At 44.0% G+C, this 26,749-nt stretch overlaps 1 protein-coding gene across 2 annotated transcripts in view; it reads right to left on the minus strand.

The window, feature by feature from the left end:
* Positions 1–434: 434 nt before the first annotated feature.
* Positions 435–26,749, minus strand: part of SLC24A3 (solute carrier family 24 member 3) — a 96,184-nt gene continuing 69,869 nt past the window's right edge. The window contains exons 10-16 of one of the 2 annotated variants that reach the window (XM_039717179.1): positions 24,549–24,709; positions 23,722–23,995; positions 22,187–22,353; positions 21,279–21,393; positions 20,314–20,426; positions 11,371–11,436; positions 435–10,428 (exon numbers count right to left, since the gene is read on the minus strand). In XM_039717179.1, the coding sequence (XP_039573113.1) occupies positions 10,279–10,428; positions 11,371–11,436; positions 20,314–20,426; positions 21,279–21,393; positions 22,187–22,353; positions 23,722–23,995; positions 24,549–24,709 (1,046 nt within the window). In that variant the 3' untranslated portion in view covers positions 435–10,278. The remainder of the gene's footprint in view (positions 10,429–11,370; positions 11,437–20,313; positions 20,427–21,278; positions 21,394–22,186; positions 22,354–23,721; positions 23,996–24,548; positions 24,710–26,749) is intronic. The other variant, XM_039717180.1, reaches the window with a different exon arrangement.

The raw sequence follows: 26,749 nt of genomic DNA on the forward strand, positions 1-26,749 counted from the left end.
ACAGGTTCCTCCAGCTGGGAGAGTGACAATCAACACCTGCTTCCCTTTGCTAGAAGAGATTAAATTAACAGCAGTGCAGTAATTTCAGATCTGTACCGTTGTAAAAGAGCAGAATTTGACTCTTTATATAATAACACATAAATTTCCCAGAGTGTTTGTTTCTGCACAGATTCCTATGTGTACTGGATGACTTCTAAAGGAGCTGCTGTGGTGCACACACTTTTACAGCAAACACATTCAGTGACACAGGTAATACAAAGTATAAAAACTCTCTTTTCTTCTTCCTTCACTCCCTAATCCAGTGCTGAGGTCAAACAAGCACTCTCAAAATTAAGCCAAAAATGAATAAATCATTGGGATTGGAACTCAAAGGGGTGCTCTAGTCCTATGTCCAAGCACACCCTGAAATGTTAAGTTAGTACAAAGAGAGGATATTTTTATTGATAAACGTTATATTGTCTTAGTGTAGATGTCTGACACATTATTAAATCAATTGACAAAACATTTAAAGTAATTCATTCTGATAAAACTTTTTGATATTCCATAGACAATAGTGCTGTGAATTTTGTTTATAGTATAACACATTAAAAACACAGAAATACAAGTTTCTAATTTCATAGGTTACCAGCAAACAGAGAAAAATGCATGCTTTCATTTCCGTTAGATTTGTAACTTACACAGGCAAGTGGAACAGCTATGCATAGAAGGCTACTCTACAGTTAGTTGTAAAACATACAGAAAGGCTGACCTTATAACACTTGTACAAGTATGACAAAACCATCGCAACTAATTCAAAAGGTAACAAATGTTTTGTCTGTGGCTCCACCATTTTAACACTTTCAAGCTGACTTAATAGAAAGCTATTTTGAGTAGAATTATATTACTAGAAACCACTGCTTGTTTTGCTTTCTGGCTGGTTGTAAATGAACATACATTATATGTATATTTGCACTCAGTTCCACCTACATTTTCTTCCTTATGATGAGAAGCATCACAGAATTGCCCAGAGATAAGGGACCCAGACAGTGTCATCTGATCCCCAATCAAATAGAAAGTGCTGCTATCAGTCACTTTTATTGCTGTGCTTCCTGCAGCTTGGATGCTGTGACTGTATCACAAAGCAGAGACCACACCATGATTCAGAGACTGGTACACTCTCAGCCCTCTGTTTTAGAACAAGCCACAGCAGGGATCACGTTCAGCAGCCTAAGACTTCAGCAACAGTACAAACCCACATCTTCCATTATAGCTCTGTGAAATGATTAGATCTCACCTGACTGCTGGGCCCTGAAATGATTTAAACAACCCCCCACCCACCCAGGATGGAGTGCTGGCCCTGGGGCTGTGCCCACATGCCTTGGTGATGCCAGGCTGACTGGGGGTGCTGAGCTTGGCTGCCTCTGGCTTGGCACCCACGTACACACATCAGTTTGGTCTTGGCTTGGAAAAAACACCGGAAGGGGCTAAAACTTGCACAGCATACTAGAGGATTAACAGGTCTGTCTGCTCACCTTTTTGTTCTCTGGAATCCTGATTTACCTGAGTCTCAACTCCCACTGCCAGGCCTGTGCTGGAGTGCTTGGCAGAGGTGCCCCTTCACACACCCAGCAGAAGTGGCACTCCTACCCTCCCACACGTCCCACTGGCTGAAGCTCTGATGAATGCACCAGCAAGAGGAACACCCAAAACACTGCCAGACCTTGCCAGGAGGGTTCATATTGCACAGGACTTTGACAGACACCAAAAAAACTTCAAAAAAAAACCAACCCAACCAAACAAAAAACAAATTCCCCAAACTGTTACAAACATCTTCCAAGTAGTGTTTCAGTCTTGAAAGCAAAGATTGGATGCAGGATGAAGGTAACATTCCATTAGTAATCTCACACAACACTCCCTGCATAGTAGGGATTCTCAGCTTTACAAGGGGGGACAATGAAGTCAATCACACTGCTCCTCAAGGGAATGCCAACTAAAATTTACCCCTAAATTTTCAATGCACTGCAAAGTTCACTGCACACCTGAGAGCCAGGGTGAGAGTTGGAAACATTGGGTTAGGCATCTCTCCCTTCTCCCTCAGAAAGGGACAAAGTACTTCTCACCTTTCCTGACCAAAGACCAAGGGTTGCAAAGATCAAGTAGCATTCAGGAAAATCTTCATGTAAATGTGACCCCCGTGAAACTTGTCCGTATCTAAATTGCAGACAAATTTTTGTGATGCCATACTATTTTCACCTGCACTTGCTCTCCACTGGTGCTGCATGATTACAGATTCCCACTGTGTCCTTTGCTCCTGGCACCCATTAAAAAAAATTACTTCACAACAAAAATTACTACACAAGCATGCTTGCTTTGGCTTCTTTCAAAAACCCGTTGTGGTTCAATCTCTGTGCTTGCTCACTTCACCTATAAGCAATTTCACAAGGCAGTTCCATGATACAGAAATGCATGTTATGCTCAGAGGTCCTGACTGCAGTGAGAAACATGAGAGAAAGAAGTTGTTTCTGAGAACCAAGGATGAAAAACTCAGCTGAGCTCTATGCTTGACAAAATATGGGAGCTCACTCAATGCAAAACTTGACCATTATTACAAACCTTCATGAAAGACTGAGGCTGTACTTTGTACAGTCAGGCTTTATCTTCCATTTTTTTTCTTTCCTGACCTAAAATTGCCCCATGTCTTTAAAAGATGGCAAAATAAAATCTCTTCCAATACATTGTCTGCAAAAGGACTCCACTGTTGCTGTTGTGTGTTCCCCCAGGAAGCCTTACTGTATCCCCCCTGATAGTGATGATGTGACAGATTGCTCTACCCTGGAGATCTGCTGACCCCTGAAACCAAACCAGTGTGGTGGAAATAGGGGAGTGCTGTGTTTGTGAGTGCTGGGACCATTTCTACTGCAGGATTTCAAGGTGGGAGGTCCTTGCCTGCTGCAGATGGGAACAACCCTGTCATAAAGCTGGGACAATAAATGTCAGCTTCCCCCAAGCATTAGCTGGCATGTGACACCTGGTTTAGGGGGATCTTCACATTTAACCAGAGCCAATCACTTACTGTTGAAAAGAATTGGGGAAAACAAGTCAAAGGAAGATTAATTCCTTAATCAGAAAGGGGGAAGAAAAAAATAAAAACCTCAAAAATAATAATAAAAAAGTCTACTTGTGGGTAACTTATGAAATGTGAATTTTGGTTATTGCAAATGGTACCTCGTGACAGTGATATTACAAGTATTAAAAGTGCAAGGAGTATTTACTATTTACATGTTTTTATTCTTACAGATCACCTGCAGAAGCATCTTTGGATCTCTCAGCATTTCTCAGCTTCTCTACTAATAAAAGTTACAAGAACCATTTGAGAAGGTCTCACCCCTTTTTGTGGCCACTTAAAAGGACGGAACAATGCTCTAAATAGCTTAGTCTGCTTGACCCCTGACCCAGGGAAACCTGGCATTAGCTTTAGGAGGGGACCAAAATTAGGTTCCTAGATCTTCTGCCAGCATGGGGAAATGTTTTCTTGAACCAGGGGCTCAGCACTCTGTGTTTGATAAATAAATAAATAAAATGCACAAATACTGCAGTGCAGAACTTTCTGACCTCCTCAATGTCTCACACATGCTCTTTTTTTTCCCCGAAGCTGACTTTATATTCAGCAATAGAACTGGAATTTCAAATGACTAACAATAATTAGAAATATTACTCAATGTACACAGATGTATTACACAGATGCATGGCAGCTGCCATGCACCACTCACAATACCTTGCTAAAACAAATAAAAACTTTGCTTGAGTTTATAAATAGGCATGTGTAAGATTGTCTTAAATACTCATACACCTATAGCATCTTAGCACTTGCCATGGTAAGAATTTATTCCTATGCAGAAACAGCTGGTTACCACAGGGCTTCAATTTAACAACAGTTAACACATATACTTTACTCACTAGGTAAAGTGTATATATATATAAAGATTGTATTCTGTTTGCATACAAACCTATGTTCATACATTTTAAAAAAACACTTAGAACCTGGCAGTGAATTATATAAACTTGTGACCAAGTCCCTCAGTAAAACTCCCATAGTATAATCTGGTTTCACAAAGTGTAAAAGGCCCAGGTCAGATCTAGAATCCCTTATTTAGATCAATTATATTTATTGTATAATGCATGTCTTTGTACAGGGTGCAAAATTCCCTTGAGGGAGTCTCTGAAAACACATGAGAGGTGTTCCCATGTCTGTGCAGTGCCTGATATCCCAGTGGCACTTTCCAGGCACTTTCCAGGCAGGCAGTTTGTGCTGTTTGGAGTCAGGTGCTTGGAGGCTGGTGTGCCAAGCAAGGATCTCCTTGCATTTTTTCCCATCAGCTTACTGGATCAAAACCTGCACACTACTTGTGCTTGCCCAGTCGTTAATTCTGTGTTACAGACAGCAGCACGTGGGCCAGCTTCAAACCAGAGGGATACAGCTTATGAGAAAGTGGAAGCAAAATTCTGAATCCTGGCAAGATAAAATAAGGAAGTAAAGTGGGTGGCTGCTGGGTGTACAGGGATGTCTGCCCCTGGGAGAGATTTCATGGAACATCCCAATATTTATACAGGCTCCATCCAAAGTCCTCCTGTGACACAGCATCTGCCACTCAACATCCTCCTCTACACACATAAAGTGAACGGAGCCCTTGTTCCCTCCCCTGCTCCAGCATTTATCAGCCAAAAGCAACCCTGACCAGAGCTAAGCAAAGACTTGGTCCTCAGAAAAACATACGCCCCTGCTCTGAAAAAGCAGCAAGTGTAATGCCAGGCTGGCAGCTGTAACGAGTAGCCAAGGGGGCTGTGCCCCTGCAGCCCTCTCCTCTCCTGACAGGACAAAATGCTCAGCAGCAGGCATTGCTCCTCCGGGAACCAAGGTCTCACTTGGCTTGTCAGGCATGCCAATGGAAAACCTCAGTGGCAAATGCTCAGCACTGAAGCAGATCTGTGACCATGCTCCTCACAGGGTCAGGCATGCAGTGGTGTGGTTTTCCTCAGCTGGCAGTAAAAATGTTACATTGAATTGCTGCTGTAAAATTATCACGTTGACTTTTAGCACCATTCAAATCTTACCTGGCAGAGACAGATTACACTGACAAGATTTCTGTCAGGGTGTTCTGGTGTGGGGGGTTTCAAATTTGTTCTGCAAGTATATTAGAAAAACAGAAACCTATCTAAAAAATACCACAATAAAGTAATTTTTGCTACATAAATACGTTTAAAAATATGTTGCTTAAAACAATCTGCTTTTTTTTGATGCCTTCCTGAAATTAGGTGCTTCTACCCAAACTTGGATAACTTGGCCTAGATGTCAGACTGTTTCAGGCCAGCCAATAATCGATTTCCTAGCCAATTTACATCCCCAGGACACAACAAAACAGACTGCCTTTTCTTACCCTATTGCTTTCCCAGAATAAAGTGAACTTCTCCCAAAGGCATCAAGTTCTCACCAGAGCTTGATTCTGCAGATTCAGCCAGACAAGTGCAAGCAGTTTGGGCAGAAGTAGATGCTTTTTGGAACTGTGCTTCGGATTTGAGGCCACTAAGTGGTAACAGAGTATTCATGTAAATTCCCTTAAAGGTGCTTGGTTTTATTAATTAATAGTAATTTATCTATTCAGGTAAGAAAATAAGGCCACTCACCCAAAAAAACGCAGTGTCCCCATCCCTTCCAGGACTCACTGCTACAAACACATCACTGACCCCACAACAGTCACGGGGGTTCTGCCCCTGATTTCACAAAGGTCAGATTTCACTCAAGTCCCTGAATACTGAAAAGTCTCTTCCTGAAACTCAGCCTTGCATACTGCTCGGTACATCCATTCAGCACACTCAGACTCTGCAGCTCCTTAAATCTGAAGTGGCTGAGGTCTTTTAAATATTCAAACTTCCACTGCTTTCCTTAAAACCATGGCTTTAAACTGATTCAGTTAAAGTTGTACCAATCTAAAAGGGACATTCTTACCAGGATGTAAGTCTCTTTTAGACTAACTTGCAGTGGCTGCTGATCAAGTGAAACTTTGAAAGTACAAGGCAGAATGAAATTCAGGTAAGCATGGTCCACTGAGATTGATTTTTAAAATATATTTTTAAACAAGTTTAAAGCTCCAGCGGTGTAACTTTGAAAGTGACAAACCTCGCCACTATTGCATCTCTGTGAACTTTAATTGAAAGGATTAGGGCTTCCAAAAAATCTTAATATAAGAAATATTTGTCAGTCAGCAGAAAGCTATGGTTTTCTAAAAAGTTATTCAACAATACTGAATGTACATTTTATCTCACAAGTATCAATTGAAAAAGACATAAAAATCCCTGTTCTGGCAGCAGGGTATTAAAAGTTACCTTCAGGTTACTCCACCTGCCTTGAATGTTGTTTTTTCTAAAATATAACTGCTGTTCTACCTGATTTGTTTTGTCAAGAAAAAAACCCAGTCCTGCACCTCGTTCTCCACAAGCACCACCACCACATATCCAAAGCTAATCAATTGATTTCAGTGACACAGCTGAGGACAGAGATCTGGAAACTAAGCATGCAAGTGGCATCACAGCAAAACCAACAAATTATCCAAGTGAAAATCTCCCATGCACACATTTCATATTGGTGTTCCTATCACAGAAAAAGTCTATTAAAAAGCACAGCACATGAAAAACAAAAATAAATTTTAAAAAAAGGGGGAAAAAGGCAGGTAAAAAGTTCACCTTTGGTAGGGACAAAAGCAGTTTTCCCAGCATGTTTAAGACCATCTCTTATCATACCCTCTCCTGTCATTCTGCCTTTGAACCACTGTCAAAGGAAGGCCATCCATGTCAAGCAGATCTGAAGCCAGCCAAGGGTCACATATTTAAGTCAAAGTAAGAACTGCAGTGAAGCCTCTCCACGGAGAAAAAGGCTCTTTAATCTCCCTTTGAAATACTCACTGAAGCTCATCTGAAATTGCTAGGAATGGAAACAAAAACATTTGACTGGTCCAAGAACCAGAGCAGCCTCGGATGCGAAGGTGACCCTTGCTTTCAGAAGATGAAAACTGAATCACAATCATGCTAAAAATACCCAACAGAACTCAGCTTCCCTGGTGGCTCCCTGCAGCCCCCCAACCCTGAGCCCAGAGCCCCTCAGCTCCCCCTTTCCAACCACAGTGGCTGTGCCAGCCTGGCCAGCTCCTGGGGCCCTGCCTCCAGTGACAGCTCACAGCTCGTGCATCCATGGGCAAAGCAGAGCCTCCCACGGGGACACTGAAGCCAGGCACTGGCTGCCCTCCAGTCTGACCTTGGCAGGGGACAACCTCCCTAGGAGAACTCCTGAGAGACAGTCCTCTGCAAGGCCCAGTAAAGCTCTGAGTATGCCCTGCATCGGAATAGAACTATCCGTGCCACTTTTGGAGACAGCATACAGGAAGGATGCCAAAAATTGCTGCTTTTTTGCTGTTCTACATAGGCTGTGACTGTGCTAACAAGAATGGGAGGCACGCTCTTTCCTGGCACAGTCGGTCTGCTCTGTCCCAAGCCAGGCCTGGACCTGATGATTTCGTTGGAAATCATCAGCACATCTGGCAGAAAGCATCGCTTTAGGACGTGCTTATCGAGCCATCTACGGCACAGGTAACAGCAGTTCAAGGTACCTTTTGCTTCTGCTTAGAACAAGCTGCTTGCAGAACATTCTAGAAACACACACAAGTATCAAAGCAAGGTATTTCAGGTTTTACACACAACACAAAACTACAATTACTACAGTATTTAACGCACACCAGTAGGAAAAGTTCCTAAGAAATACGTGTGTAGTTTTTGTGCCACGGGATAGGTAATGGCTATTTCGCAGAAATAGATCCAACTGGCTCCATTGGAGCAGCAGTATAAATATTCAAAATAGAAGAAATAATAGGCCCTGATATGAAACTTCTTTTTTTTTTTCCTTCCCCTTATCAGCAAGGACACACTCTTAGGAGCAACTGCATCTCGCTAGGAAGTGAAGCTGCGTGTTTGTGGGGTGGCTTTAGTGATCCGTGCCACATCGCTGCAAACATCATTTGACTTACAGAAGTATTTTAGGCATTTTAACAGTTGCTATTATTATTCATCATCTCATTAACAACAACAACAAAAGAAACAAAAACCCAACAACAGGAAGGTACAGTGGGCTTCCTAACACAAGAGGATGTTCCACGGGCACAGGTGTGAGAAGGCTGCTCAAACCTCAGCTGCAGACCTCAACAAGCAGCAACACAATTGCTTTCCAGGATGAAAACTGGAGATGCAGGCATGTCATCCACTCCCTTTGCTCTCTGTCCCTGGATCCCTTCTTCTTCTTGCCAGGGATCCACCTGCACACGTAGCTCCCCGAGCGAGGCCAGTGGGATGTGGCTTTTTCCACAGGACTTCGCTGCCATGCACAGTGCAAGAGCTGCCAGTGCCTCCGCATGTTTGGTGTAACAAACAAAGAAAACCAGCTGCTGAGCTGAAGGGAAACCACAGGGTGTAAATATTTTCATTTACAACATTTTGCTCAAAGAAAATCAGACTGAAAAAATCGATTCCAAAAGTGCAAGTGAAAAAAAAATTGGCTTTTCATCTGTGAACACAACGTGGCTCTCTTCTTTTTTCTTTTAAACTGGAGTGCTTTTCTTTTTCTGCTATAGTTTAGGGTTCGGTGTTTTGGGTTTTTTCCTTTCTTTCTGTTATGTAGGGTTTGCTGTACCTTTACTATTATTTGTCACTGTTTGTACCATAGACAAAAACATTCACCTAGCTGGTAGTCTCTTAATACATTTCATAGCAGAACATATACAAGAGGATCAGAAGTGATCAGTGCTTAAAGTAAATACAAGAGCCGCAGTGGCGAGAACGCACAGTATCAATACATACAAATGAAGCAGTGATGGTGTTTATCAGGGGTGGAATCTGCCTGCATATTAATACAGAATTATACAAAATCTAGCAGGGATATTGGAACAATGAATAGCTAAACTTTCACAATAACTTAAGATCTGTGAGCGAGTCTGCATTGAAGATATTCCACGTTTTAAAATGTGCCATCTGTGTCTGTGTCCTCCTCCCTCCCAAAAGGAGAGGTGATGAATCCACATGATCTGTTATCAGATAAGTTCAACTGCTTAAGACGAAAAAATATCTGGCCAGGTCCAGTGTATTCTTTAAAGAATGGCAAATTATGACTTCAGTAACTATATCTGTGCAAAATATGCCTCTTTCCTCTTAAAGAAACCAGTGTCTGTAACTCATTTAGAAAAGTTTTCACATGTACTTATGTCCTTCGCAGAACGAATAAGACACAAACTATTGAATCCCCCCAAAACAAGAAATCTGATGAAGCAGAGAAAGTTCTGACCTTCCATTTCCATGTGCAGACCATTAAAAACCAGGACACCTGCTTGGTAGCCCTTCTGGGCTGGCGATCAAACTATTGCTTGGAAATAACAAACACCCTAGTAATAAAACTCCAACATTCATAGTAAAATGGTAGCAGTGTTTACCCTTTGAATCCACATTTAGCTTGCATTCTTTAACAAACTTGTACAAGGTTAACTATTTATAGTAAAAAGTCAATCAGTTTTTTCCTTGACAATCTTCTTTTGTCCATTCTTATGCTGAGTACCTTGAATTGCATTTCCATTTTACACTGCCCTGTGGCCTTTGGATTGTTACAGGAGACCCAGCACTCAGGAGGAGAAGATGCAAGAGAGGACTTTGATCTCTGGCAAGTAAAAAAAAAAAAGAACAAAAGCAACACCCCCACCCCCAAACAAACAAAAAAAACCTGCAAACCCGAAACTAAAAGCTAAAAACAAACAAAAAACACTCCCCACAACCAAAAAAAAATTCCCAATGATTCTCCTTGAAAGTCAGCCTCCATATGACGTACCCTCTCCTGCATTGTAGCAATAGTCTTAAGTCATAAATTAATTAGTCTTCCATCAAATAACTTAAAAAAAGAAGGAATTGTAGCAGACCAGTTTTGACTGGCTTAACGCCAGTTAGCAGCCAGTTCATCTTGAGTCTCAGTCACACTGTTCAAAAACTGAGCAAGGAAATCACATGGATGTTGAAAAAAAGCTCTTCACATCGATGAAGGATTGTTCCAGGTTGTGAGGGCCAGGGAGAGGGCAAACCTAGACGGGGCCACGGGTCCTATGAACAGTGACAGGATCTAGGTCACGACTTGGAGGTGCACTGCATCCAGGAAATGCCAGCCGTGGCTTGTATTGCACAGGTAAAAAGGAAGCTCCTCCCGACAGTCTGCCACCTGGGTTAGTGATCTCTGCACATTGGCAAGTTCACAAAAGTGAAAACATTGAATTCTGTCATGATGGAGAAACACAGGAAGATGCCGTAAAGGGAAAGGCACACACACCCTAGCTTCTTATCCAGTTTCCATTTGTTCATGTGGACACCAAAAACCTACAATAAACACAGAGTAAGCCACCACAGCAGGAACATTTTGAATAAAGTGGTAAATCCCCTCCTCAGCTAGAGGAGGGGCTGTCCCCTTACTGATGATGATGAGTTGGAAGCAATCACAAACTGCACCAAGTGAGCTGAAAACCACAGCTCAAGTAAATCAGAGCAGCAGTCACAAAAGCCACCCTGACTTACATCATCTCACTTTAGGTTTCTGCAGTGAATTTAATTTTGGCAAGAACAATCCCATTTAATTCAATCAGAAATGGATTTAAAGGCCAGGTTCCTTTATTTTTTTTAAACTCAAAATGCTTCACGTACTCCTTTGCATCCCAATCTAGAGCCACACAGTCTAAGACTGCTTGACTTTGCACAGTTTGCTCCCACCAAGGATTAACATCTTGTGTATGTGGGAACTGTGTTGGTGTGCACTGCACAGGATGCCCCTCCCACAAGATTTGGAAGATGTCACATCATTCCTCTTCTATCATTTCTGGGTAAGGTCAGGGAACACCAAGTACTGATTTCAACAGAAACATTGTCAGGCACTGTTTTTTCTGGACTGTGTTGTATTTCAGAAGGATCCCAGAGAGGGCCAAGCAACCTGCTCAGCATTTTGTCTGCTTGTCTCACAGGACAATGGATCTCATCATGCATCAAGGGACCTAGCTCTAGCATAGAAATTCCTAATGATTACTAATGGTTTTCCCAGGCTCCTCCCACAGCAAACACACAGGCAGGAGTGTCATCCCATGGGAGTGACAGCTCCTGCAAAGGGCTGAATCAAGGCCCTGGGAAGCTTTTCAAGCAGGAAGCACCCCTACCCTGTAAAAACAGACTTTACAAGCACTATTTCAGCTGGAGCTGAGAAAGGAGCAGGTGAAGAAAATGTCTGTAAAAATCCCTCTTTTGGAAAATAAGAACAAAAGACTATATACATACTGTGACAAAAACTGATGCCAGCAGGAGACCAACAGAATATATAAGTCCTCTGCTGTTTAACCGAATCTGTAAAAGAAGGAAGTTTATCAAACCATCTCACAATTTCAAACAACATTCCTCTCTGCTTATATTTCCATGATCCTAAACTGCTGAGCTGCTGAACAGTGGCTTGCAAGGTGTAAATGCCAAGTCAGACCATCACATGGCAGATAACTTTGCCTACTCCCTATTTTGCCAAAGGAGTGTTATTAGAGGAGCATCCTTAGGACCTGACAACATTTCACAGTGTTCCACTTCCATGTGAGCTTTGCCATCCCTTGTACTATTATATCATGACATTTTCTAACTCTTCTATGAGTCCTGTAAGAACAAACAGGGGAAATGAAATTTTGCATTCAGTCCCCAATTAGTGCTTCACAGTGGGGGAAAATAGACAAGGACACACACAAGTGCCTGATTTCTTCCCCACTCTCACCTTATTTCTTCCCTAATCTTACTCCTCTTGTTGAAGGGAACAAGTCAGTAATCTCAAAACCAGGGCCTCAGGTGCTGAAAAATTGTCTGTATCAATGCATCATGGCACACTAACATAGGCTGGACATAATTTAGCACTGAGGCAGATCAGACAAGGAGACAACTTACTGCCTGCAGGGCTGTGTACCAGGCACATCACAGGCTCTGGTGCAAGCTGTCTTCGTGGCAGAGCCCCAGTTACAGTCACTGTCCAAGAGAAAAACTGAGATGCAGGTCCACAAAGCTGGGAAGCCATTAAATTGCCACTTTTAGAGGCTTTGAACCTAACCTAAGGAAATCACCTGCATCTTTAAGGCCCAATTACTTTTTAAAATGTGATTTTTGTGAGACATAAAGCTAATGTTACAAAGGAAGACTACAGGGAGTAAAGCTGTCTCTCCAATCTTGCTCCTCAGCTAGGAACCTTCTCCTAAGAAGGATGGGAAACCACTTCTCCTTGGTATCCCATCCTTCTCTTGGGGAACTTAACCATTATCCTCTTGGGCACTTTTTATGATCTCAACAGCATGACCTACAGCATCATCAGGGCAGCACTCAGTGGAGTCTCTCAAGGCACTGCTCCAGAAGCTCCTATGTGTAGAGGACATCCTTCTAGGAAAGGCTGGCTTCTCAGTGCTCCCATCCTTCTAGTTAGATTATAAAGAGCCCCATTTGCAAGTGAAGTGGGTATAGCTAATGTGTCAAGCAGCACTACAATTTTAAGAATGCAGGAATACAGATAGACTTGTATCATTGTGCACCGCAGCCAGGAAATCCTTTTCACCCCACTACTGCTCCAAAATCCAGAGTAATGATTTAGGTTCACTCCCCAGGGACCACTGAGGGGAGAGTCTGACCTGCAGAGTCAGAAAGGATGACCGGTCCTGACACCTGGGAACTCTCAGCCTGCACTGCTCTCTGCACACCCAGGATCCTCTAAGCCAATCCATGCTGCCCGAGCTGTGCTGTTCCCTTTGCACATGTTAAATACCAGCTCACACAAACAGCACACTGCCCTTCCCTACTGATTGCTGACACCATAAAAAAGGCTGCAACCACGATGATCATTTAGTCTGAAAGGTACTGGAGGATTTCTTCAGGATGAATGTGCTGTAAGGGTATGGATGGACAGCAGGACCATTACATTTCTATGGCCATTATAACTTAAATACAATATTCTCATCAGACTGCTCAAAGAAATGGAGGATTTGGCTTGCTTCAGGGCATAAAGACTGATTTTGGGACTGTCTGCATAACTGAAGATGAAAAATGTCATGATCCCACTGCTAATGTAAACTTGAGAGATGGACCAGCCCACTTGGCTTCAGTCATTCCTGTGCATCCACTCCTCCTCTCTTGCTTCCACCCACAAGTAACAGTTAACCTGATTTCCATTATTATAAAGTTCAAAAAAGCCCTACACTAACTCTGTGTACTAAAAGTAAAGTGCACATTTAAAGCCGCCTTCCCTGCTATATCCCAAATGAACAGCAGCTGGCTAGCAAAGAGAGAATATTTTACAATAAATTCCTGTCTGGATTTTGGTCAGGAATTTTGTTTGACTAGTGCAAATATTTTTAAAAATTGTCAGTATAAAATGTATCAGTTGGAAAGAGATCTACAAGAAAAGGAAGCAAATGAAGAAGATGGAATTATTTTACCATGGAAAATGTCTGAATTTAACCTAAAGTGCAAAAATTTAACCTTAACACTGTTTCCCAGTTACAACTTCATGCTCCATAAAACCAGCAGAGCATTCCAAAGGCCTCTGTGTCTAATTTGCTGAGGGCAGTGCTCCGAAAAAGAGATGTTTGGTGCTGCTTTCTTCAGAGTATCTGCAAGGCTCTTCCTTGGAGGTCATTTAGGGGAATAAAAGATGTTTTAGGGAATTCAAAATTTCAAAATTTAATTCAAAAGCAGAAAATGTATGCTAATTATTTACAGCAGCTTTCCCAATGTAAGAGCCACACACACACACACCATGCTGTTCCTCTGTGGGCCAAGCAAATGTGACAATTCCTGCAGCGTGAGCACCAAGTTACCCTCACAGGGAAAATTTCACTCCAGGTTAACAGTTCTCAACTTGGGTTTAACCAGCCACATTCTTGGCCTGGTATCCAGCCCAGCTCCCACTGCTGGACAAAGCAGAGAGCTGTTAATTAACCTAAATAACAAGAACTTTCCTGGCAGCCCTGCCACATTTTTTAACAGGCATGTATCTACTTCAGGAAGTGAGCCTACAGAACATGGGTGGTTTTTGTACAGTGCTGCTGAAGGGTTTTGAGAGAGTGAAACCCAAAGGAGGAGGAATCCCCACGGCTCACACGCATGCCTTGCTGCTCTCCCTGTACTTCCCTGTTTACCTGAAGGATGCTCCCACTTTCCATGTGCCAGAGGCTGCTGAGGTGAGCCTGGCCACCTGTGCCAGGTGAGCCATGCCTCCATGGGCCCCTGGCCAAGCCCTGCAGTGCTCCCTGCAAGCCAAATCCACGGGAATGTTGGTGTGCACAGGGTAACCCCACAGCACTGCAAGTCCAGCTCATTTGGAATTACACCAGGCACCCACCTATGGAATCCATCTCCCAGTCATGCCAGGCCAAATGGGCTTTGGGAACAGGCTTACATCAACATCCTCTTGTTCCAACTGTCCTTCTGTTATTTTCTATTTGCTTCTCAGTTGTTTTATAGCCCTTTTCACATGCGGTTTCTGTCCTTTTCTGTCCCTTTTCTACCATGGCAGGGAGGTGCCGTGCATACGTCACCTCCTGAGCATCAGTAGAAGCATCTGGAATTCTTCACACCTTTTCCAGTACTTTGAGCTCACCAGGAATATTCTTTTACTCAAACAGTTGGACTTTTTCTTCCAGAAATTCCAGCTGTAATGTGTATCTAGTTCAGCCAAATGAGCTTCCTGACAAACCGTTTCTTTTCCTGAATTTGACTTTGGACTACCCGCTGCTATTTCACAAATTTCCCATGAGTCTACAGCTCTGGAAATAGAGATTTAACTGATTCCACTCCTATGGTAATCACCAGCCTACCCTATTTCTTATCATGACTTTTAACTAAGAGCACAGAAGCCCAGAAGTTTCTGAAATTTGAAACAAAAGCTTAAGAAAAATGTGTCCTTGATCTGTCAAATTGGGCCAGAAATAGTCAAGCCTTCTCATGAGATTGAGTGGCATTTCCTGCAAGAAGCAACAGAATACATTTCCTTGGGATATATGAAAATGTGCGAGTTCAGGGAAAACAAGGGCAGCAAAACATTCAAAACTCACAGTAAGGGAGGAGATAATTTCAGGTTTTGGCAAAAGAGCCCCAGCTGGAGTCCTTTTAATTGTATAAGGAATAGTCCAGTCCCCTGTTCATTTAAGAATAGCAAATGCCTCTTCCCCAAGAGAAAAGGGCTGCAGGAGAAGCACTCCCTCGTACTGCAAGGAGGAAAAACCAACATTCCCAAACTCCCCTTTGAGGACTGGCTTGTGTGTAGAGGCTGAAGCAAGGCAGAAGAAGGCTGTTCTGGCTGATCATGCACAGAAGGTTTGCACATTCACAGCCTCCTCTGTCAGAGTTTGAGGGGGGCCACCTCCCTGCTGCTTGTGCAGCAAATGCAAAGAGGCTGCCACCAGCTCCAGCCATTCCCATGCTGCTGTGGTAACCAAGGCTGAAGCCAAACAGCAGAGGAAAAACAATGGAAATAAAAGTTATTCTATTCTTAAGTTCTTTTCTGGCAGCTGCTTAAGGGAAAACAAGGAGCTATTGCCAAAACCCACACTGGTTTTGCCTCAGGGCCTTAATATGACAGAAATTACCCCAGTAAGGAATTTCAGAAGGGCTATGCTTTGTTTCCAGTCCCTCAGCTGAAAAAGCTGCAGGTCTTCTGTATGTCTGGGTATCCTTCTCCTTCAGTGTCTCTGCCTGGCAGTGGAAATTCAGTCTAAATCCTGCATTCCTGAGGTCTTGCCATGAGACAGCGGTCTAAACAAACTGGAACTTCAAACATTGATGCATTGCTGCACGTTTAAATGGAATTTCCTTCTTAAACCTGTTTTTAGACTTCCAAGAAAGCGTCCCTGTTTTGCTCTGTATCACAAAATTCATTTTGCAGAGGGTTGGGTACACACCTGGAGTGCTTGGCCACTCAAGAGTATCATGCAGGAGATACAGGAGCTATAGCTGGAGAGAACTCTTGTAATGCTAGGAGGATTGGCAGGGAGATTTGCTCTACTGCAGTAGAATCCTCACAATAATCTCTCTGCCACAAAGCCAGGGAGCCAGCTTTGTCCTAACAAACAGGGCCTTGGAATTTAACCAGTGAAAATCAACTGGTCAGAAAGGAGCAAAGCAGAGAGGCTTCCCATCTCCATGTGTGCTTTGCAAGCATTTGCTTCCCTCTGGATCCTCTGATGCCTAAATATGATTACACTGGGATTATTTCTGCTGTCTCAAGCTGCTTGTTTGTGGAAGGAATATCAGGTCTCTCAGACTTCTAATGTACTGTCAAATTTTGCTGATACTGCCTGAAGTTATCAGGCAAAGGAGCAAATTGGACTGACATGATTATACTCCCAAATGCTGACGTGATCAAATCAACCTGGCTCTTTATCCTTAGGCTAAAATTCCTGTTCTCTAAAATACTGCTGGATGATGTCTGGTTTACATGCAAAAAAATATTCCAGAGGAAAGCAACTGGATAGAATGTAAGGAGCAAACATCCTTCCACTCTGCATGTGCCAGGTGCATTGGGGAAGGATGTTTACTGGATTACAGAGTCAGCAACGTGTCCAAGACTCAATGCTGGAAGAGAGGATAGAGTGAATCTGTCAAAGGACTCTCAAGGTCCAGAGAGATGCTGCTTTTCCTCCAAAAGCCCTGCTGGCCTGCCAGATTAGCTGTGTACAGAACAGAGGGGGAGAGCTGCTGCAAGAGGGTGGCCAAGTGAGCAGTGGAGATGGAAGCTCCAGTAGGAAGCAGAGGAAGGCAGAGTTAGTACCTTAATGAGTGTTCAGAAACATGGACCTTTGAAATAAGAAACATATGGTTGGGTTAAAGACTTGACATTGTAAAAACAGAAGGGATGTGAAGTGGGAAGTTTAATGCTGAATAGATCTGCCTTTTCATGGAAAAAGGTCCAAGCCATGAATTCTGGAACTGACACTTGAGCTGAAGGCAAAGGGTGAGGCACTTGCAGTGTACCCACATCCTAGGGGAAGATGTTTCATTTAAAGCAGGAACATCTTTAGGACAGAAGGAAAACCTCCTTCTCTACACCAGGTGACAGATGCTTCCAAGATGCAGCCTGAGAATCATAAGATGATTTTCCTTTCCCTTCTGTAATAAGAAAGCCAAAATAAAATAAACACTAAGCTGAAGCATAAACTGACAATGGGGCTGGGGAAGCAACAGTCAGAAGAGAGGCACTCAATCAAAATGTGATTTAGCAACCCAGCACCAGGATGTGTCTCCAGGGATTCACAGCTTATTTCCAGTTCTGACATTCACCTACTGTGACTCCAGCAAGCCCATCCATCTCTCTGACAGGTCCCCCTCTTGCTCTTTTCCTGACTCATTCTGTTAGATCACAAAGCTGCCTCTTCCCCACTCAGACACTATCCCATGGAGCAAGCTTGTTTAAACAACAAGTCCAGATTCCACGTGAAGCCACTTACAAAGACTGCTTTGAGGAGATCCCCTGTTGGAGGAGATACTACAGAGACACATTTGGGTCCTGCCAACACCAAAGGAGCAGTACTAAACCCTGTACTGTTAGCTCAGAAATCACCTAGTGCTTTTGACTCACGGTGATGTTCAGTGGACAACCAGGCTGGCTGAGCCCACAGCCCCAGTGCAGCCAGCAGGGCCTGCTCATGCAAGCAGCCCAAGGCTCAGCCTCACAGGCCTCAGGAAATTGAGCTCCACATCTGCTGCCCCCTCTGACCTGGGTGCCAGGGACAACGGCCACACTCCTGGAATAACAACCAGCATCCTGGAGCTCTAGGAACTGTCACCAAGGTGCACCTGACCCAGCTAATGCCAGCCTTTGCTAGCAACGTAGTAATACTTCAAAAATTAATTATTAATAACAGGGTGGGGAAAGGGGGCTTGCTTTGTTTGAAAGTCCAATTACCCAAGAATTTGGAGAGAAATCCAGGAACAGCAAGTGACAACTGAGGAAACTCGCTTTTGCTAATTGTGGGGCAGTTTCCAAGAATGCCTTTTCTAACCACCTGATCACACTGTATAATGGACATTTTGGGTATGCAAAACAGTAGAGATACTGTTATGCCTCCATTAAAATTGGCTGCTTCAGTTCAGCCACTTGTTTCCATCCTTTTTCACAAATATATATATATATGAGCTACAGATAAACTGCTCATTAAAGAAAGGGATTTTATTCCTACAGCACTTGTGGCACTCCTGTATTCAAGAAGAGGGAAGATCTGAGGAACCAAAGGTTGGTCAGCCTGTCCTTGATCCCTGGGAAGATGACAGAGCACATGATCATGGGAACCACTTCTAAATACACAAAGGACAGATGTTAATTTATGGAGGGGAAATCCCGCTGACCCTGCCTGACAGCCTTGTAGGATGAGGGGGACTTGCTGGGTGAGGGGAGCACAACAATATTGTTTATGTTGACTTTAGCAAGGCTTCTGGCATTCTCTCAAACATCCTCAGAGACAAACAGAGGAAGAACAGCCTAGAAAAGTGGACACTGGAATGGCCTGATAAGCAGCCAAAGCACTGTGCTCCAAGCCCAGCTGGGGGCCAGTCACTAGGGCCTTACCCCAGGGTCAGGACTGCTTTTTAATGAACTGGATGATGGGGAGAGAGCAGGCTCAGCAAGTTCACAGCCCATACAAAACCAAGGAAGATGGCTCATGCTCTGGAGGACTGTGCTGCCATACAGAGGGAGCTGGACAGGCTGGAAAAATGTGCAGGCAGCAAACTCCTTAATATCCACAAAGGGAAATGAAAAGCCCTGCACTTGGGAAGGAGTAACTCCACATATCAGCATGGGGCTGACCAGCTGGAAAGCAGCTTGGCCAAGAAAGTCCTGTTGATCCTGGTGGACACCAAGCTGAAGTCAGCAATGCACCCCTGTGCCATGGAACATCAACAGGGTCCTGGGCTACATCAGGAGAAGTGCTGCCAGTAGGGAGAGGAAGATGATCCTCCTCTGCTCACATCTGGAGTGCTTGGTCCAGTTCTGGGCTCCTCAATACAAGGGAGATATGGACTTCTTGGAGCAAGTCCACTGAAGCACCACAAGGAAGATTTAAGGAATGGCAACATCTGACATACAGAGAGGCTGAAAGAGCTGTGACTGCTCAGCCTAGAGAAGAGAAGAAGATTCAGGGGGATCTTAGCCATGTGCATAAATACCTGATGGGAGAACACAGAGAAGGTGCAGCCAGACTCTTCTGAGTGATATTCATTGAAAGGACAAGAAGAACCACACAACTTTAAATACAGAAATCCCACTATAATATAAGAATGCTCTTGACTGTTGAGAGTGGTTAAAAAACAAAGCAGACTGCTGAGAGTGGCTGTGCAGACTCCATCCTTCAACACCCAACAGGACAAGGTCCTAAGCATTCTGCTCTAGCTGACCCAGCTTTGAGCAGAGGGCTGGGGACTAGACAATCCACAGAAGTACTTGTCAAGCTCAGCAGTTCTGTCATTCTCCTACCTTTTACCTTTGCATTCACTCAGAGACTGTAATCAACAGTCTTCTCTCTGCCCTACATGCTGTCTGAGTGGTGTCCAGGTAACAGCAATAGCCACAGTGACTTCCTTCTAGAACTCTCTGGCATCTCCTGCTTTTACTTCTCAGAAGGAACCTTGCAACAACTCTGGGGCAGAGGTTGGCTCTTTTATCACTTGGGAAGTAAAGCATAAGTTCATTGGTGTTTGGTAGTTTTGTCTTAAACAGTAAGGCTCTGCAGAGTTTCCTGCTGATTTCCACGCTCTGAAACATCCAATTATTTAACAATTTCCTTCACTTTGCACTGTGTTAACAGTTTAGTAATGCCAGAATTTTTCTTAGCAAAAGCCCTACAGATCTCATCTACATTTTATATTACACCTATGTGTTTATCCCCTCTGCCTTATTAAAAACAGGGTCATTCTTACTTGGAATATATTCAAGAGTATGAAAATCCAGTGCACTCTAGTAAGCTAGCTTACTTCAGCACAGACTTCTGTCTTTAAGGAAGAAATGAAAGTACTTGTCCTCAAAAGGATGGGAAATGTCCAGTGACAATTAATTTCTACTTCTCCCATATCGTAACAGAGAAAATTACTTGTTTTTTCAAATAAAATCCATAGAATTTTGGAATTCCTTTTCCTAGATAGATCTGGGTTTATTAAAAGTAAATAAACAAATAATAAATAAGTAACAATGATGTGAACAAATGTAGGACTTACGTATGATCCATAATTCACTGCTAGGGTCTGCAAAGCCCAGGGAAGGCCTAGGCCAATTAAAATATCAAAAACATTGCTTCCGATGGAGTTGGACACAGCCATATCCCCCATACCTGCAGGAATGGAAACCACAAACACTCAGACATGTCTCAGGAAAGTCCTGCAGCTTTAATCTGAGGTCATCCAGGCAATTTCCCCCAATTAAGGCAAAGATTTGTGGAAGACACCCGTCACTCCCTCCCTTCCCTTTGCCCCCATCATACAAGGCCAGCAGGTTTAAAGGGGCTTAATCCACCTTCCAGTATCATCTGAGAATTTCCCTCCTCTAATCCTCTGCTGCTGAGGGGACCCACTGTGCTGGCTGTGACCTGCCAGCTCTCTGGTGCCATGCTCAGGGGGACTTTTGACCCTTCACTGTGACCATGACACATGAGCTTCTGTACTGGATTAATTGCAAAAGGTCTTTGAGTCATCTCTTCAGCAGCTGCTTATTTCAGTGACAAGCCACTGGTTTTGCTCCCCAAAGCAGTACTGGCTACTTGCTTTTCCTCTTTACACATCTCTTGCTTGGGCCACAAATACGGGGGAGCTGCTTTCCTTAAAAACAGCAGTATCTTCCAGTCCTTATGACTGTGAAGAAAAGCTGAAAAGTGACCTGAAAAATTCTTATGCCATTGAATAGTTCTATACCACTGATATTCAAATTAAGAAAATTACTGTGATTATTGAGGAAGGCTTGAAGTTGACAATACGGCCAGAACTTGCTCCACATTTCTGTTGAGAACCTGTTAACTGCTTTGCAATAGCAACACAATTTATTTCCTTCTTTGTTCTTGTTTTAAATTCCAGGCTTGTGGAAAGAGCTCTGTATATTCTCCTGCTGAGGAAACATCTGTGCTACCTGAAGAGGAGGAGAATGTCAGGACACAGTTCCACAGCAGGATGCCATCCCTGCAGTGACCCACCTTGCCTGGCCACGATAAGGCTGGCCATGCAGTCTGGCACACTGGTTCCTGCTGCCAAGAAAGTGATGCCCATGATCACGTCTGGAATTCCCAGTGTGTACCCAATGATTGTCACCTAAGGAGAGTATGAAATAAACTGTCAAGCTGTGTACAAGAATTAAGACCCAAGGCAAATTTGCCCCAAATCTGCAAAATGTTGTGAGACAGAGGGTATCTCTCAGTTCAAACTCATATTTCCTTTAATAGAGGCAGTGACAAGCTTTTTTTGGTATATTCATCAACTGGCAATAGCACTCACCTGCTGTAGTACCCTCTCAGGTTAGCTTCATACATTTCATCCATGGTTTTCCTATACTAATCTGGAAAAGAGACTATATGGTGCTCATTACCCTGGGTAACTGTCTGGCGATCTTGGATGAATTTTGTAAACATTGTTATATACAAATACTAGCTAAGCAGACACAAAACCACCCCATGGTTCTAGTTCCGCAGGAATTTGACTGAATGCTATTGCTCATGCTAAGTTCAAAGTGTTGTCATTCACAACTCCGTGTCTGTTGAGCTTGCTTGCTGAAAGAGAATGAAAAGTTGTTGTGACCAGATTGTCACTCAGCACCCCTCACACTACCCTGCAGGACTAGGAGATGTTCCACTGCTGCAGGTGTAATTGTTGCCCAAGGTAAAGAATCTGGATGAAATGCCAAACCTAAATCAAGCTCAAAGGCCATGGCTACTGGCCCCTAATTTTCTTCTCTGAGTTTAGACAGGTCCAAAAGAAATAGAAGCAAACCTAAGGTTTCTCACCTGAAAATTCAGGTGTGTAGAACTTCCTATGCATTTCTCTAGACTGTCAAACCCCCTCCTGCTGCTTCTCCCAGGCAGTGGTTTCTGGGTTAGCTGGTACGTACCATCCACACCATCATGTAAGAAAAAGCTGCAATCCACAGGGTAGAAGAAGCAAAGGTGACCATGAACCATTTTTCCAAGTGGGGTTTGTTACAGTTGGGCACTGTGAAGTACAGGACAAAACTCAAGGGCCATGTGAAGACCCACTTCAACATTTCTATCTTGCCAGCTGCCAAACAACAAAACAAAGGGAAACAATCACAAGTCATGTCTGCTGTATTTCAGAATGCTATTATTTTGTCTGCATGTGCAAACAAGATGCCAGGGACACCTCAGCCTGTTATGCCAACATATTCCTTGTTCAAAAGATAATGATGTGATGGCAGATAGGAGGGCAGAGACAGGCACAGGAGTATGAAGGGCCTCCCTGAGAGTTTAAGTAACGGGTTAGACCACATGTGCTCCCCCTCCTCCTTAGTAAAGTTCTTACAAAACCACGTAAAATGCAAGTCCAAGAAAGAGATCTGATTCACCTTCAATCACCTAATGGGAAGGTACAGAAAATATGGAGGCAGGCCCTTCACAAGGGAATTACAAAATTCCTTGCACAAGGGAATTACAAAAGCCAATGGACTCAACTTCCAATAGGAGAAATTCAGAACAGATAGTACATTAAATTGTGCATTTTCTCTTTTTTTTCCTACTAGAGTGGACGGGGGGGTGGTGGTCAAACATTGGAACAGCTACTCAAAAGTCTGTGGGATGTCCATCCTTATAGATAATAAAACTCAACTGGACACAGGCTTGGAGGAGGACCTGCTCTGAGTAGAGGGTGGAACCAAAGATCTCCAGAGGCCCGTGCCAGCCTTTCACAAACTATGAAAGTCCATAGGACTTCTAAACTACTCTCTTTAAGGCTGAGGCCTTTTCCTCACTCAAACTACAGAAATGCTATTTGAGTGAGACCTGAACAGGAGTTCCCAAAATTGTATCTGGACTGCAAAGGGCAGGACCACTCCCTACAGTATTCCAGCTCATCTGCAACACAGCAAATCTTGCCAGCTATGGCAACTGTGACTCAAAGGCAGGACAGGGATATATTATGATCATCCCAGGACCAGAGCCCTCATGTGGTAAGAAGCACTAGGCTAAAAGGAGATCTCCATCCTGCAGGGGCAGTGCTCAGCAGCCTGAGGCACACGTGGGTCCTCACTCTGACCTTCACTCAGGCTCCTTGCCAGCAGCCCAGCTACCCTCAGCTTCCTCCACAGAGAGCAAAGATCCTTCTCTCCAGGGGGTGAGCCATGTTTTGGGGGCAGAACCCACCCTGTGGAGATTGCTGCATCTCCCCTGTTACTGCAACAGCAGCACAGGGCCAACACAGGAGCTGCAGCAGAGGTGTGCCCAACCCCAGGAGTCTGCATCCTGAGAGATTCCTGCTGCTTCCCAGTTCCCTATTTCTTTTACATGTGGCTACAAGCCTCACCGCCAAGTGAAAGCTGACGGAAGCTCTCAGAGACACTTCTACCTCTACATCCGTCTGCAATGCTTTCCAGCACACCCAAACAAACACCACACAAACGCAGGAGCTTCTTACTGGGGAGGTCAAAAGGCGTGTAGGGCCCTTCATGGTCATCGTCGTCGTCGTCATCGTCATCTTCTTCCTCGTCGTTCTCGTTGTTCTCGTTGTCCTCGTTCTCGTTCTCGTTCCTGGCCTCGGCCACGTCGTCGTCGCGCCGCGTGCCGTTCACGCCACGCTCAGCAGAGTTGCTGGGGCCTGTTCCGTTCTCCACCACGTGCTTGATGGGTATTTTGATTGCTACTTCTGACTCGCCGTTGGTGTAAGTCCTGCTGTTGATCAGCCTCTGTCTCTGTAAATAAAGGCAGCCTTGCTGAAAAGTAAGACTTTTTTAAATCTGAGGGGTTTTTTTAAGCAAAAGGGAGGAACAGAGAAAGAGAGGTGTGTAGAATTATTTAAAAATGTATCTTTAAAAGCAAAAAAAAATGATTTTCAACAGGTACAACATGATGCTTGCTTGCAGACCACTAGAAAAATCTCACATGTACAACTTTTACAAGAGAGTGTCCAGTGGCTGTGGAATTGACTCCAGGAGTACTCCAAGACCAGTGACACACTAAGTGCAGTCTCGGGGTAATACCATATTATGAAACAGATCTATGCAGAAGGCACCTCCTGTGAGCAACAGCTACATGGAACACAACTGCATAACAACCTCTGCTAAAATCTCCATGGGCACAGAGAGAAAGGGATGTCCAGTGAAGTCAGTGCCAGAAGGATAAAATCTGGGAGAGCGCTATCAGGGATCCAGAAGAAACACCAGAGTTGCATTTCATGCTAAACACTGCTACAGGAAAATGCAAATTCGGGAGGAGAGGGGCAGGTGGGGGAGATAAAAGACACACCTCATTGATTAACATGCGGCTGGCCATGGAGAGACGTGTTTTGGGAGGGAAATGGCTGGTTATCATGATCCGGAGCCCAGCCTCGGAAAATGAAAGCTGGTGTGGGTAGGCAGAGAGCAGCTCATCAACCATGATCACTGAGGCTTTACGGTGGAAATTTCCTGCAGCCAAGGAACAAAAACAAATTGAGGCCTTTTTCCAGCAGTCTCTCCCTCTGCTCTACGTGGCTCTAAGAAGAATGAACCCGTGGGCTCCAGAAGTTCTCTGTAAGAACCATTCCTTCAGCTACACCATTCAAAATAGGCCTCACCTGTCCTTAATTTCTGCCTTCTACACACCTTATATGCCTGGTTTTAAATAAATTGTTAACATAGTATGACCACTCATGCTCCTTTCAGAGAACTAAATCTGCTCTGCACAGTTCATCACAGGCCTGTGTTAGGCACACCACTGCTTCAACAGCAGCTATCCCACCAAGGCAGTTACTTCCAGCTGCAACCTCTGTGAGGATATTCTCCTCATTCACTGCTGTGTTCCTGCAAGGTACCAACACAAATGAAAAGAACGTTCCTGCACCCTGGGCTTGCAGCTCATGGCTGGGAACTGCCACCAAATCCAGCAGCAACTGCATGTGCCAGTGATCCACAGTGTGGGAGCAAAGGGAGAGGGAGACAGAGGCCAGTCCCTGGATCGTGCTCTGCCTGGAGCACAGTGCCAATGCCCACTGCCTCTGGGGTTCATCCTTCTTTCACCTGGATGACACCTTGGGCTGTGAATTCTGTTCCACAACTGGGACTTGGCAGCAGGGAAACCTGAGGCTTCATCCAACACACTTCTGTAAAGGTTTATTAAAACCAGTGTTAAACAGTGACAAATGTTTTGTAGCATTACCATTTTTAACCATCACTGTTAGTCTTAGACTATCTCCTCGGCCTTTATGTTACTTTTTTTGCCTACTGAGGCTTCCATGGAATAGGGTAGATATGTGAGCTCCTCCATATTAAAAAAAAATAAAAATGCAAACCAACTACAAAAACCAACCACACAGCTTTTCCTCGTGAGTTTTTCCACACTGGCACTTGTTGAATGGCACCTGGAAAAACTGACAAACACAGAAACCTTTCTGACTTTTTGGTCCTCTGTTCAGAAAAGGTTTCAGAAAAGGCCTCAGAAGACAAACAGTGTCTGAAACCCCCAGGCACTTCATTGCAACAGGTGCTGTTGGTGGCCCTGTATCCCCAGCTGGGACACAAAGCAGCACCACTTGCCTCTCCAGGCCTCCCATGGCCCAGTCCCCAGGAAATACAGGAACAATCTGCAAGAAGATGAAGCAACACTTTCATCTTCCTTCCTTGGCCAGACTGAGTAACCACAAGTGTCCAAATCAAAAAGTTATCAGCAGAGTAAGCAAAAAACCCACTGTAGGAACGTTTAAACCAAAACCCACTGGGAAAAGTTGGATGTGCAAGGCCTGAGCTTGTGCTCACTGAGTTTTCCCAATCCAGCTCTCCTGGTACAGAACTGCCAGCATAATTCTGCTGTGGAGAGCTCCAGGCAACAGAGAGCTGTCCCCAAAAAAACAGCTTCCCCAAATGAGACTGCACAGCACTGCTGACAACCTTCCCTCTGCAGCAGGCCTGTAACTGAGAGCTGTCAGACTCATTTGCAGATGCAAATAAACCCCACTACATTTCACGCTTAACTGCTCACTGTATACAGACTATGCCTCTCAAGCCCCATTTGCAGGAAAAGAGACCTATTTGTGGTTGGTTGGGGTTTTTTGATAGACTAGATAAACAAAAGAGGCAGCCCATCTGTGGTCAGAGACCAGGACTGATTTTGTCAGGACGAAGCTTCTTCTAAGGCTAAGTCAGTGCCTCAGGAAAATGGGAGGCATTATTCCTGAGAACAGGTACATATACACCCCAAGCATATGCTTGTTGACTGTTTTAAAGCCAAAATAAATCCACTGTGAATAGAGTTTAGAACATCCCTGCAAATGCAGACATTGAACAACTGCTGCTGAGCTATGGGATGGGGGAATTTTTTTAAGCTGAAGAAATACAGCCATTTTTATACATGATCATGACTAAAGTCAAACTGGAACAGATTTCAGCCAAAGTGAAATACCCTTAAAGACCACTTACATGGAAAAGTTGGGCATGGTAAAGCCAGCAGGTGCAGTAAGAGCACAGGACCCA

Source organism: Passer montanus, unplaced genomic scaffold, assembly GCF_014805655.1.
Source record: "Passer montanus isolate IOZ18808 unplaced genomic scaffold, ASM1480565v1 scaffold37, whole genome shotgun sequence".
NCBI lineage: Eukaryota > Metazoa > Chordata > Aves > Passeriformes > Passeridae > Passer > Passer montanus.